The 15,226-nt window shown below is 36.7% G+C and overlaps 2 protein-coding genes across 2 annotated transcripts; one reads left to right on the top strand and one right to left on the bottom strand.

Moving 5' to 3' along the window:
* Positions 1-6,770: 6,770 nt before the first annotated feature.
* LOC140160027 (uncharacterized) lies at positions 6,771-7,250 on the bottom strand. Its single transcript, XM_072183296.1, has one exon. The coding sequence runs from the start codon at positions 7,248-7,250 to the stop codon at positions 6,771-6,773; it is 480 nt and encodes a 159-aa protein (XP_072039397.1).
* Positions 7,251-7,455: 205 nt separating this feature from the next.
* LOC140160803 (uncharacterized) lies at positions 7,456-14,964 on the top strand. Its single transcript, XM_072184112.1, is given in 5 exon segments — positions 7,456-7,955; positions 7,958-8,619; positions 8,622-8,672; positions 8,885-9,032; positions 10,136-14,964. Coding segments are annotated over 5 exon segments (1,449 nt in total). The 5' UTR covers positions 7,456-7,549; the 3' UTR covers positions 10,318-14,964.
* The last annotated feature ends 262 nt before the right edge of the window (positions 14,965-15,226 follow it).

Genomic DNA, 15,226 nt, shown 5'->3' with positions numbered 1-15,226 from the left:
GAAAAAGGGTAAAACAAAACGGAAATTCTGACAAAACTATAACATATAGACCCACACGATGTGCTTTACAGAGGTGGGAAATATCTTTCTTTAGCAAACTATGTTAGTTTGAGACGCTAAAACATGAATTCCGTAAAAAGCTCGCAGGCGAATTCAAGGCCTATAAAAATCAAAAATATCACACTAAAAGACACAATTTGATGCTTAATTTTAACACCAGGATTTAAAAAAAATGTATATCCAAGCACCAAGTTTTTAACTGACATTACTGAAGAAAAAAAAAATTGCTTTATATTTGACCGAGAAAATTAATTTCATAGCAAAAAGGTGTATCTCTGAATTGTGCTGATTTTTACATGTATCGATCGACTTTTAGCGCGACTAAGCATTTCTAAAGAATTGGTTCATCCAGGCGGCTGACTGACTGATCAATATGCCTTTTCTTTGGAATCAATCGGACATAGGCCTACAGTTTTCAAAATACATCAATTTATATTTTCTTTGTATCGTATTGTCTTTATCAATAATCAATCAAGTCAATAAGCTAAAATGACTGGAGAAGCTCATTAACATATAATTTTTGCCAATATTTTGCTAACAATCCATGCATAAATGTTCGGGGTACTTTTATTTTGCATAAATTTGCCCTGAAACTTGGTCAAAGTGTTTCTAATATGTTTTAATGTATTATATAGTGAAGGCCAAGTTCAATAATAAACAACCTGTTTTACATCCGACTTATTCAAAACAAGGTGGAGGAAAGGGCATTTTATTTTTAGAGCAGAATCGTGAATACCCATAATTATAGTTATTCTAGCATACACTATGTCTGCACAAAAGAGGAGAAATCTTTTTATTTGTTATACTGACATATAGGACCCCCTTATTTATCTCAAAACATTCCTAAAGTGTTTCTAGTTTATTAGCAAGGCTATAGGAAGAATATTTGTTTTGTTAAAATAACTGACTTTCACAAAATACAAATCTAATTGAATAAACCTCAACAAAGGAAACAAAGAAGACGTGAAACATGTTAATTTTGTTTATTTGGCCTAACTTAAGGGCTGGGGTATGAACGTTTGGACAGTATTTATTTTGGGACATTAGAGCACATCAGACATATCGAATTGCATTCTGAATACGAAGAATGTCATTCTGATATCAAATAATTTTGGTTTTTGAAATTCGCAATTTAATACACATTTTATGGCAAATCATTAAAATTGATATTTTTGATATTTAACAGTACTCGAAGTAAACTTTATAAATCTGATGATTTATACTTAACGTGTATGTAGGTGGAATGAAATGCCGACGATCAATTGAAAAGTTTGACCTTTCGTATTGAAGATACGGATTTTTTCCCCCAAAACACCAAAAAAAATTAGGTCTTTTGGGAAAAAAATCTATATCTTCAATATGAAAGGTCAAAATTTTCAATTGACCGTCGGCTTTTCCTCCTGCTACATACACTTTAAGAATATATCATTAGATTTATATAATTTACTTCGAGGACTGTTATATATCAAAAATTTGAAAAATATCAAATTTTTATAATTTGTCATAAAATTTGTATTATATTGTGATTTTCAAAAATGAAAATTATTTGATATCAGAAAGACATGCTTTGTATTCAGAATGCAATTCGACAGGTCTGAGGTGCTCTCATGTCCCACAAAAAATACTGTCGAAACGCAATAAACGCTCATTTTAGATCCCTTAAGGGCTATATGTTTTACATCCTACAGCATTATCGTTGCTCAACAATGTAAAAACGTTTTTGTAACATTCCTAAAACATTTTTGAAAACTTGGTACAAATCATTCTAAACAGAATGTTATTTTGGAGTTGCACAAATATTTTGAAAAAAATGTTTGTCCAAGTATTTACAATCACGTTTTTAAAATGTTTTCACGACCTTTATATAACGCGACATTTAAATGTTATTAAAATGTTTTACGTTTTATAACATTCCAAAAACATTTTTGAAAACTTGGTACAAATCATTCTAAACAGAATGTTATTTTGGAGTTGAAAAATATTTTGAAAAAAAAATGTTTGTCCAAGTATTTACAATCACGTTTTTAAAATGTTTTCACGACCTTTATATAATGCGACATTGAAATGTTATTAAAATGTTTTACGTTCTTATAACATTCCAAAAACATTTTGAAAACTTTGTACAAATCATTCTAAACATAATGTTATTTTGGAGTTGAAAAATATTTTGAAAACGATGTTTGCTCCAAATATTTCGTTTTTATAAATATTTACAAATGAAGGTAAAATGTTTCTAGTAAATGGTTGAAATTTTAAACAATGTTTTTGCTTCCTAAGACTATGTATTTATTATCAATATCATGCCTTATACTCTGTTTGACCAAACTTCCTATTCAATCATGAGATGGAAATTTGTTTTTTAAGATGTATCCGGGAGTTGTATAACACTTTCAATTTTATTTCATCACTCACGAAAAATTGATTTCTTATGTATTACTTTGTTTCGTGATGAAAACCGTGATGTTTTATTTCATCATCACGCTCTAAAACAAACATTTTCTTATGCATTATATTTGTTTTGTGATGAAAATCGTGATGTTTTATTTCATCACGCTCTAAACAATAATTATAGTTACATGCATTTTAAGAAAAAAATCTTATTAAAACAGTATGTTGTTTAGAAAAATGTAGAAAGTGATGATGATGATGATGATGATGATGATGATGATGATGATGATGTCTCCAAAAGTGTCCCGGTTTTTTTCTTGCCCTAAATCGTGCGTATATCTATAAAATAAGGCACTTCAATAATCAATAATCAGTCCCGCGACGGTCTCCGCTAACTAGCTACTAACTTGGGTTATGGGCGCTGATTTTCATGTTCGCTGTCACTTACTCATCAGCGAAGTACGACCCTTTGTCAATCACCTTCAGTACCCCATTTCGGCATACTATATAAGAAACTCATCATGATGATCGAACAGAGAGTACTTTAAATGTAGCTTGTACCGTTTTCGTGTGGCATTCTTCAGAAGTGAGCGGTCCGTTTACCAAAATTTTCGGTCAAATCTCCATTCAATTAACACGGGAGTTGGCTAGCTATGCCTTGCCCTCACTCACTATTTTACCAAAGTACCAAATTTCTGAACATCTAACCTATAGCTGTAATTTTAGGTCATGTACTTTTAATATTGGCCGGTTAAGCCTAACCCTACCCCTACCACAATATACTGCCGGCCATTTTGAAAAAGTCCACTGAACCAATGTAGATACATTTTATGCAAAAAAACCGGCAAAAAAGCTTTCCGGATTCGGTTTCAGCAGCCAAAATGGCTATAGAATCCACTCGTCTAATAAATGATTTGCAAAAAATGCTATCATTTGCCCAGGTACGGTATTGTGCAAAATTTTACTCAACAGCAGAGTAAAATCTTTCCCCTTACTCAACACCGGGTAATTTTACTCAATTCATGTGATGTTTGGTTTATAATGTGATTTTTGGTTTACATTGTGATATTTTGGTTTAAAATGTGATTTTTGATCAAAAAATTAGTTTTTGGTCTAAAATGTGCTTTTTGATCAATAATTTGATTTTTTTTGTTGGTCAAAAATCAAAAATGTGACTTTTGGTCAAAATTAATGTGATTTTTGGGTTGGAAGGTGTTTTTGGTCAAAAATGTGATTTTTTTTTGTATGTATGATTTGTTTTCCTTTTCTAAAACATCTTGTTTTAAAATTGGGAAACAAATGATAATGACGTAGATATTCATTATTTTGTTTTATACACATTACCCACCTAAAAAAATGCGGACAGTCCTATATTGCATAATATGTATTTCGATTGAACATCTGCATTTTGTACCATTCAAAGAACAGTAGTTTTAGCTAGTAGTAGCTATACAGTTAATATTGATGAGAATTTCAATAATATGATATTGGAATTAAATTCATAGTCCCTCTTTAAAAATAAAATGTTATCAATTTCAGACAATTGAGGCCCGATTTAAGGAAAGTTAAAAATGAGAAAGAATCCTCACTTTGCAGTTTTTATGTTTCTTATTATTTTGTGATGATAAAAGTAAGGATATTTTAACTCTTTAGAAATTTCTCGTTTGTTATGTTTCTTATTACTTTTAAGGAAAAGTAAGGAATTTTTGTATTTGGAAATTTTTCACTTGTTATCATCATGTTTTGTGATGACAACAGTGAGAATTATTTTCATCATTTCGCCAACTTCTCATTTGTTATGTTTAACGTTTCTTATTATTTTGTGAGGAAAAAGTGAGGATTTTTTATCACTTTGGAATGTTTTCATTTGTTATATTTCTTATTATTTTGTGATGAAAAAGTTGTTCATTACGACGCCAATTTTTCATTCATTTTTTTAAATTATTTTGTGATGAGATACGTGAGGATTTCTATCACATTCGAAATATAATTAGATATGGCACGATTTGGGGGAGAAATTTTGGCACCTATTTTTTGGACATCATAATAATTCATCACTTTTTTCATCACTTTGAAAACAATATTACAAAATGCAATCAAACAATATCAAGGCATGGAATAATAATATTAAATTTCTCAATCCATGGGCTTAAGGGATCCAAAATGAGCGTTTATTGCGTTTCGACAGTATTTTTTGTGGGACATGAGAGCACCTCAGACCTATCGAATTGCATTCTGGATACGAAGCATGTCTTTCTGATATCAAATAATTTTCATTTTTAAAAAATCACAATATAATACAAATTTTATGACAAATTATAAAAATTTGATATTTTTCAAATATTTGATATATAACAGTCCTCGAAGTAAATTATATAAATCTAATGATATATTCTTAAAGTGTATGTAGCAGGGAGGAAAAGCCGACGGTCAATTGAAAATTTTGACCTTTCATATTGAAAATATGGATTTTTTTCCCCAAAAGACCTAATTGTGGTACTCTAGGGGTTTATCCTCAGAATCTCATTGAAAAAAAAAAAAAGGGCCTCATCGTTTCCTCGAGCACTGTTGCATGGAGAAGACCGAAAACTACTGACAATGCTAATTTTACATTGGAAAAAAAAAAAAAAAAAAAAAAAAAAAAAAAAACACCTCCCTCCCTCATCAATTCATGAAAATCCTCTGGACGACAACCAAAACATTAATTTTATACGGCCTTATGTGTTTACTTTGTGTTTAGGCCTAGTGTGTAAATGAAAAATTAAACACCTTTTTAAAAAGTGTTACAGTACCCCTAAACACTTGGATTTACCGTGTACTGCCGCATCACTCACTCTGCACGAGATAGTTGTAAATTTGAGTGAAATCCGAAAAGTTGATTTTGAGAAAATCTTCTTCTTCTTCTTCTTCCTTTGAAGTACAGTCCTCTCTACGAGAGTATTGTCGTACTGTGTGCAGTGCAAATGTGGCGAGCAGGAACACGACTTCCAGTGATGCTCTTGGAGAAACTATTTACAGGTGCAGAATAAGGTGCAAGTAAAAACCAAAACCACTGAGCGGTTAGCGGAGTGTCAGCAGGTTCAGCCTACTCCTGAAGGAATCCAGGGATTCGGCTGACACTACCGAGGCAGGAAGTTGGTTCCACAGGCAGATGGTGCTGGGAAAGAAGGAGTGTTGGTAGGCTAAGATCCTGCAGTGCTGTTGCCTATATTGCATGGGGTGACCTCTGGTTGACACGGTGGATGGAATGAAGAGAGGTGGGCCAGATGGAATGGCCACAAGCCCATAGACGATGCGGTAAAGCATGATCACTTTGTTATGGGCTCGTCTTTCATAGAGTGTTTTCCATTGCAGGTCTTCTAGCATTTTGGTAACACTGTGCCTCTGGTGGTAGTCAGATTTAACAAATCGGGCAGCTCTTCGTTGAACCATGTCTAACCGGGTCACAAGATCCTTTGGATGGGGGTCCCAGACTGATGAAGCGAATTCCAGAGTAGGGCGAACATAGGCGTTGTAAGCTTGTTCCTTGATCTTGGCTGGACACTTCCTGAGGTTCCTTTGTAAGAACCCTCTGGTACTATTTGCCTTCTTGCAGATATTATTGACATGAGGTTTCCAGCTTAGGTTTTTATGAATGGTGACACCTAGGTATTTGGCTTCATCAACGGTGCGTAGAGTTGTTCCATGTATGGAATACTGGGCGTTAACAACTTTCTTCTTGTTGGTAATTCGAAGCACCTCGCACTTGTCTGGGTTGAAAGCCATCTGCCATGTCTTCTCCCATGTCTGAAGACGAGCCAGGTCATCTTGAAGGGCGGAAGCATCATGGTCCGATCTGATTGGTCGATAGAGGAGTGCATCGTCGGCAAAAAGACGTATGTTGGATGTGACGGCTTCTGGTAGGTCATTAATAAAAACCAAAAAGAGGAGGGGACCTAGCACTGTCCCCTGTGGGACGCCAGATGTGACGTCTGATGTGCAGCTCTTTTTACCTTCCAAGACGACTTGTTGGGTGCGGCCGGACAGGAAGTCACGGATCCAGGACAGGAGATGACCGCGCACGCCGACATGGTGGAGTTTCAGTAGGAGTCGTTCGTGGGGAACCCGGTCGAAGGCCTTGGAAAAATCTAGTAGGATGGCATCAACTTGTTCTTTGTCGCGAAGGCCCTCGGCCAGGTCTTGGATGGTAAGTAGAAGCTGAGACTCACACGAATGCCTCTTCCTGAAGCCAAATTGCTTACTGGTAAGTATGCCATGTTCATCAAGATGGTGTATTATCTGGCTGTGAAGGATATGTTCCATGAGCTTACAGATGATGGAAGTTAATGATATGGGACGGTAGTTCTCCGGTTTGTGTTTATCGCCTTTTTTAAAATTGGTGAGACATCTGCTGACTTCCATTGAAGTGGAATCTTGCCTTGATGTAGAGAGGCTTCAAACAACAACGTCAAAGCTGGGGCCAACTCATTAGCACCTTCCTTCAGAAGATAGGCGGGAATGTTGTCGGGGCCTGAAGCTGAGAATGGCTTAACCTTAGCCAGCAGATTGCGTACTCCCTCAACTCTGATGGTGAATTGAGGTACCTCAGGATGGATAGTTGGACCCAAACTTGGGAGGTTGGTTGTATCTTCGTCGGTAAAGACGGAGACGAATTGATCGTTAAGCATGTTCGCCTTGACAACACTATCACTTTGTAGGAGACCATCCTTCATAAGTGGAGCGACGCCGGAATTTTCACATCTGTTGCTTTTTATAAACGACCATAGCTTTTTGGAGTTCCCAGATGAATCATCACATATCATATTGTTGACATAATTATTGTAAGCGAGACGACAGTCAGATTGCATTTGCTTTTTCAGACTCTTGTATCTGGAGCGGTCATTTTTGAATGTAAAATTTGGAATAAAAAACAGCCATCACCAAGGTGTCTAACCCCGCCTGGCATTTGTGTCTGCGTGTTTGACCTTTGTACCGATTACGTCATGATTGATCAGTTGCTACAAAACAATAACGAAATCCTGTTGTGTGGGAAAATGCGTGGTGTTGAAAATATCTAAAACAAGGTATTTTTGTGAAGAAAATATCGTCTAAAACATCAGCCATGTCTGCCGAAGGTAGCCCAGAACCGATAGACTTCGACTTTTTTGATGAAGATGATAACCGTTCTAAATCTAAGTCGAGAGAAAAATCGCCGGCCGGTACAACCGGTAGAGACAACACGTCACGCAATGATAAATACGGGCAACAAGATTACACGAGTGGTGGTAGTCGACCTGATTCTGTGCGGTCAACAACTAGTAGTCTCAGTGTAAAAATTCCCACCGGTGGATCTTCTCGTGAACGAAGACAAAGATATTCAAGTGATGAGGAAGATGATGATTACAGCCCAAAAGGTGTGAATGGATTTGACAAATCTTATCGAAAGAAGGGTAAAAATAGCGACCGATCTAGGTCCGACTCGGGAGGAAGTTCTGCTTCTGGACCATCAAAATCCACAAGACCAAAAAGTCCACGCCAAGACGTCATGGTAGTGGCAGCTCTAGTGCAAGTTATAGCTCAAGTTTAGATTCAAAAAGTGGAGATAGTGACTCCTCAAGCTCGGACAGTGTTACTGATGTGTCACCGATGCAAAGTCCCACCAATTCTCGGTCTCCAAGTCCACCAAGATTGCAGTACAATCATGATGAAATAAACTCATCACCAGAGAAAAGGTCCAAAAGGTTAGCTAGTAAAGATAGTGTGCGTTTTAGAGAACCCTCACCTGAAGGTGGGTGTGTCAGACCACCACCAGGTTCTAAGAAGAATACTCGATTAGCTGAAAGTGAAGCTCAGGAACTAAGCATGCTTCTCCGTGCAGTTTTAGAGATGGAAGACACACCACAGAGACCTGGCTTTCAGGATTTTGAACCACCTAGACTGCATAGACCTTCTTCAGGAAAACGACCAATGTCTGGAAAAGCCATGCCCCATCAACGCATGAATATGTCATTTAGCAATGATGAAGTGCGAAGAATTGATAAAGACAATCAAAGATTGCTGCAGAACATTATGAGCCCTCCTTCATCTGTTCCTAAGCCAGAGAAGAAAAGACCAAGTTCTGGCAGAATGCGGACAAGAAGTGCAAGCTATGGATCCATTCATTCAAGACCAGCAAGTGGACACATCAGTCACTTTCGGCTTTGCTGCGGCAAAGAGATCAGAGGCGCATTGAAATGGAAAATATGGTAGGCTATAATAGTTTCTACGTATATATGATGCCTGGATTTAGCAAATTATAAATTGTATAATACCAGCACGGTACCGAAACTAAAGGTAAAACTCAAAACTGGTTCAGTTTCTTTGATCGCAACACCTTTCATCGAATAGCAAGCTCAACGTACAGCACTTGAAACTATCAACTCTCCAAATTTAATTTTTTAATCATTTTCTTACACAGAAAATTCTGAAGAGGATAGAGGGGGCAAAGCCAACCAGTGAGTTACAGTCCAACAAATTAAAGAAAGATTTTAATAAACAACAGCAATATGCAGCACAAGTATCTAAAGCTCCAGGAAGAGTGAGACCATCAAGTGCTAGGAGAGCAGGTATGTGATTGGTAATTGGACTAACTGCCCTCTTCAAATTTTGAAAAACTTTTTTGTCTTTTCTGTACAATAGAATACATGTGACAGGGACTGCTTTTTGCTCTCTTAAATCCGATATAGGAGTGATGTTTATCTCTCCTTAGTTGACCACATTCTCTCCTTACATTCTATTGTAAACAAGGTCTTAGCCAGCCATGCGTCCACCCGTCTTTAAGACGGCCTAATCTAATTTTAGACGGGTGGATTTAATGGATTTTACAGATGTGATAGCTCTAAAACAGATGATTTTAAGGTTATATGAACTTGAGACTAATTCAGAGTGACATGTAAAGGCCAAATCAGGACATAGTTGACCCTAGTGACCCTTCCATGGGTATAGACAAGTTGTTTTATATTTGAGGGTCAAATTTTAGTGTCTGCTTGGACGGGTAGTTTCTGATTTCTGGCTAAGACTCTGATTGTAAATGCTATAATCAGCTCTCCTTGAAGGCTCCTGAAGAGCTTTTTAATGCTCTCCTGCAAATTCCAATAGACAGTCCCTGCTCTGATGTGACGTGTACCGTACGTAATTTATCAATTCTAGAAAAAGGTTTTTTACTTGCAGAATTTGTGCTAAATTGGTTTCAAGCATGAATGAAGATTTAATATTTTTGGAATAGGCCTACTCTCCTACACCAGAAAATTTGTGCAAAACAACAATGATTTTTTCTTTGCCTACATGATGTACATGAATGCAAATCTTATATTAAAGGGGAGGTTTAGCAATGCTGGTTGTACTTGAGAGATTGCTCTCACTCTCCTCCCTTTAGTGATTTTGCCAAGGGGAGCTCAAATTTATTCCCCCCATGGGACTTGGATAGAGATTGAGAAGATGAGGGCAAATGCCAATATCACATTTTTTAAAGCAATGCAAAATGGGTTTGTGTTTATGTTGATGTCCATGCTCAGTACCTTGGATGAGCCTTCAGAGGTGCTAGGTCATAAAATTTTGTATTAGTAAATAGACTAATAATATAGTGTTACAATGTGAATGTGAACCTTCAAAAAGGTGCAGCATGCTATATCTTTTGTGTAATGCTAAATTCCATCTTTTCTACTTTCAGATTTTACTGACAGCAGAGGTATGAGTAAAGCTTCAAGTATGCAGAGTTTACGCAGTGATTTCAGCCATGCATCATCTAGCACAGCAACATCATCAAGGATAAGGAGCAGACCATCAAGTGCCAAGTATGGACCAGGAACGCCTGCATCAAGGCCGTCATGGGATGACAGATTTGCTTATTAATATTAAAAATCCCATAAGGGAGGGTGTGCACTTTTTAGCTTTCAGAGGTTCTCAACAGCGTGCCCCCGTTTCAAATTCGGCGCCAACCACTGATATTGGCCCTTGACCAACTGTTCAATTTATAGGAAAACATGAAGCGGGGGTATATTTTGACCTTTAAGCATGTATGTTTGAAATGTGTGGCCCTCAAACAAATGAAGTTGAACCCCTGCTTTTAAATCACTACCTTTGACAAATGAAAACTAATAAAGCATAGGTGTTGCCTTCAAAAGTTTACGTCGTCCGAAAGAAAAGACCTTGGCACAAGTTGTGTGTGTGGCCATGTGTCCTGAACACGCTACCCTTAGCGTTACATCACAAATATCATGAATTTTTATACCAATAGAGTTTCTAATTAGATTATCTCCACAATTATCAACCCTAAACTAGCAAAAGCATACATTTTTGGAAAGCTGAAGGCATAAGCAATTCAAACATATACACATTTCAATTCATTATACAGGGTGACCTTCAATTTATACAGGGTGGAATAAAACAGATTTGGATAAAAAATGGGATACTTACATTGTATTAATGAACAATTGCTTATTACCAACTTGCAGTAATAAACTGGAAGTTAACAACATTCATTTGGTTAGAGGATAGAGGGAGCCCACTGCCTTTGGAAGAAACCAAAATCACAGCTGTTAATCTCGGAATTCAGGGTGTCCCAAAGTATGTTAGATTTTTTTACAATTCAACATTATTTTGAACTGAAACATTTTGCCCTTAACCCTAACCCTACCCGGAAGGGAAAGAAGAAACAAAAAAGGAGAGAAGGTGAAGAAAGAAGTCACTTGGTACCCCCGGTATTCGTTCCCGGGACCCCTCACATGCCACGCACACTATCACCGACATGTAGCTACCGAGGCTTGGCTGCCCCGGGCAGCAATTCCCTGGGTTTATATGACTTGGGCTGATTGCGTCATCAAGTCATGTGGAATGCATACACGCAGAGTGGTTTTAATAGTGAGCTTTAGTGAGACTCAGTTGGGTTAGGGTTAACCCATACAGAGAAAGTAAGTCCCTAATTAGATTCCTCATCAAATTTCTCTTCAGAAAATCTGTACTTTGACTATGGTAGGAAAATTACTTACTACAGTGTTTAATATGAAAACGGGTAGTTTTGTATGGAAAAGTTTGAATTTTCTAGACTAAACCAATGATTAAAAACAATTAGTAGAATTGTTTAGCTGTATAAAGGTCATGAGTCTTTTAGATGATAAATAGAGTCAAAATCCAATTTACAGCCTTTTTATGATTATGCATTAAAAATATCAATCCCATAGAGTTTATGTGTACAATGTACCACATCCCCCACCTCCACCACCCTGCCCATTCTGAATTCTATGAAGCACAGTGTCAGTATTAAAAAGGCTAACAGATTTTTTTACAGGGTTGAAAGTGCATTTTATTTAGCAATAAAATGAGACCACAAGCATGGCAATAACTTCTTGCTTGGCAGAGATATCATCATTTAATTTGAGTTGAATTTGGGAAAATGTAACTTACATCACCACCTTTTGGTAGCGAGTTCAAGATGCACAACTGTGTGTGTCTATCGGTCCAGTCAGTGTGTCCCTCCGGCCGTCAGTGTGTGTTATATGGCTTTGGTTAAAATTTGGTCTCATGAAGAGTTTAAAACCTAAATTGCAGCCAAACTTGGGTCACACTCTGCATTATGGGTGCCTTCATGTATTGGTGGTATCCAAAGTCACATACTGAGGTCAGAGGTTAACTTGTAAATTATAGGCTGAATTACAACCAAACTTTGGCCATAGCGCTACACTATAGGAACTTTCATGTAATAATGGTGTTCAGGGTTACACACACAAGTCATTTGAGGTCAACTTGTAAAATGTAAAAATGGCTGAAAATTGGAAAAAAAAGTCTCATATCTTCGGACGACAAAATTTGGGACCGCTGTCCCTATTTTTATCCCACTGGTTAGCGACTTCAGCCATGATTTGGGCTAATTGTGCGCTATATTGCTATCTAAAGGCAATAATTGGGTTACTGTTGCTATAGTTAATTCCGGACAAGACATGTACAATTTGACAGCAAAGAGTGTGTCCACAAGCATTCCAGACGCTTTTGACACTGCTAACTATGCGCAACTGGAGAGGGGTAAAAAACCTACGCTACGCAATGTTGTTACTAAGCAGCCGGTCGCTAAGGTCAGGGCTTACATGTACACAAAGTACACATGCATTTGACATGACGCTCGGAATGTACATTTTTGTTCGAGAATTTAAAATAGCAACAGTAGTTATTATCTGTTCTAACTTCGATGACACCTCTGTCTCTTTCAAAGAGTGATTTGATGAGACAGGTGTCCTGTTCAATTCTTAGCAAATCACTGTATTGATTGCAGATTTATTTGCTCCATTGCATTCACACCCACAAATCTTCTCTGACAGTGAATGGAATTTGTCCAGCATGACGCTACGACGAGGTGTCGCCGTACTAGCTGGAACATGCGTATTATTGTAGTATGTATTTTCTTACACTTATCTTCAATATGACAGCCAGAGGCATTTTGTGGTTCAAGAACCACCATTTTTTTTTAATCACTATGTGTGTGTTGTCCATGTTTGATGTAATAGCAAATGATTGAACAATTTTGTTCCCAGAGTTAAACTCTGTGAGAATGTTAAAACTTGTAGGAGTATTATAGTACGGTAGCTGGTTTCAGACATCAAAAACAGAAAGGTTAGGTTCAGACCACAGCAGCTGAAAGGAGTATCCCATCATGCATTGCAGTATATCTGCATGCTCTATAGCAAATGTATACAAAATATAAACAAGCGCCGATTAGATCTTGAGAGCTATTGATAGATTCACAAAATCTAGGTGTGATATTTTTTCAAACAACAGTCTAAGCTCCCCTGATTTAAATGAGTAACTGAAAGCTGAAGTGTGGGATTTTGTGTACATGATTTTCTATGGCACATTCAGTTCTATTATGGTACTGCAAAGCATAATGGGATACTCCCTTCAGCTGCTGTGGGTTCAGACAGTATTAGGAGCAATAGGAGGGCATCTGTTTTATAGTTATCTACAGTAGATAGTAATTGTTTGTGTACTTCATATGACCAAAGGAACTCTATAGTACTGACTATTGAATATCACCAAAAAAATCTCAATACATGATGTGTATACTGTGCGAGTTAATTTTGACATTATCAGTATTTATGTTGTAAACATGGATTTGTTACTTTTCTTACCCCACTCCCTGCATCATAGACATATTATAACATACAATGTACAGTACTTGTATTTGGCATAAAATTATGCTTCAATAGATTCATAATTATGATCATATTCTTTTTTTTAATAATTTTTATTGACTAGTAGGCAGGCAGGATGTAGTGGTAAATGTACAGTGGGATTTGTTGGGTTTATTTTTCGCAATTTTATAAATTCTGGGCAGTTTTAGTGGGTGTAATTTGTGTTTCCAAATATTCACATTAAGTACTATGTGGATAATAAATATTTATGTGGGGTTAAAAATTTGCAGCTGCCTGGTTGACCGTAAAAAGCACGAAAATTAACCCCCGTGAAAATTTTCCAATATTAAGTATACCATTTTGGGTGGGCAGTGTTTACCAGAACATACCATCAAGGCAGGCTGTTTTGTTGCAAGTGGACAAATACACACCAGGAAATTGTATGATATATAAGGTTACTTTGCATTGAAATGGTATTACATGTATCTTAGGCTAAAAACAAAAAAGTGCAAATGTTCAGTAAGGCTGAACTGATTATCAGATCATTTATGGGTTCTGTTATGTGCATCATCGGTAACACAATTTTTGTTGTTGTTGAAATTCTGGGTTTGTTTTAATGAAAATTATAAAAAAAAGTTATAGACCAGGGACACATTGCATTAGTATGCATTGCTAGCTAATAGCTATCCAATAGAAGCAAACTTAATAAAATGTACAACTGTATCCAGAAGAAGGTCCACTTTTCACAAAATTGCCCTCCTGGAAAAAGGTCCACTTTTTCAAAATCTGCCCCCCAAAAAAAAAAAACCCCAATCCTGCGTACTGGCCTGAATCCTTCTCCCCTGGTTTCCCATTATATAATATTTTTTATTATTGTAGCTGATTTTTCCATGATGTGTCATATTAGTATAGACAGTTCCTCACACACAGGATTCAACCTGTTGTTATGACAACAAGCTGCTCATTGATGCATGGGGAAAGACAACATGTGGAAGCCAATAATGCATACATACGTACACATGTACAGGGACAATTATTGTTTTAATATTAAATCAATTTTATGAATTTGCAATATTCTGATGAATTGTTTGGTGGAATACACCTGGCGTGTGTGGTACACAATTTGTAAATGGCTGATCAAAATTGTTGCATTTTAATGCAATTAAAATAAGTAGAGTGTTGTAACAAGATAAGTCAGTAGATTTCAATTGTGTAATGGATGAAATGCTGGGGGGGGGGGGCATATAAGTTAAAAAACAAGAACCCTGAGCCGCCTTATGCATATTGTTTCTACATATGTGATGCGATCAAGCAAAATCAGTCGGAACTCGGAAATATAAATTTTCAGTAAGATAGTAAGAGGCATTTACAAAGCTGCATTTTGGTATTGAAATTGAACAACCTGTTCCAAAGATATGAGTTTCCAAAACAATAGGAAACAAAAGGAAATATATCCTTTGTTTGGCTATATCTCAAAATCGATATTTCCGAGTTCCGACTGATTTTGCTTGATCGCATCTGTGTCCTATCTTTTCATTAGGAAGGGGGGGGGGTAAAATGTTGATTATGTTTCTCCTATATGGCCTTAAAATTCAATGTTGTTTCCTGTTTTGTTAGACAGGGAGGCAGGGAAAAAACAA

The sequence above is a fragment of the Amphiura filiformis genome, chromosome 9 (assembly GCF_039555335.1).
Source record: "Amphiura filiformis chromosome 9, Afil_fr2py, whole genome shotgun sequence".
NCBI lineage: Eukaryota > Metazoa > Echinodermata > Ophiuroidea > Amphilepidida > Amphiuridae > Amphiura > Amphiura filiformis.
The sequence above is the reverse complement of the archived record's forward strand: the minus strand, read 5'-3'. Positions and strand labels throughout refer to the sequence as shown.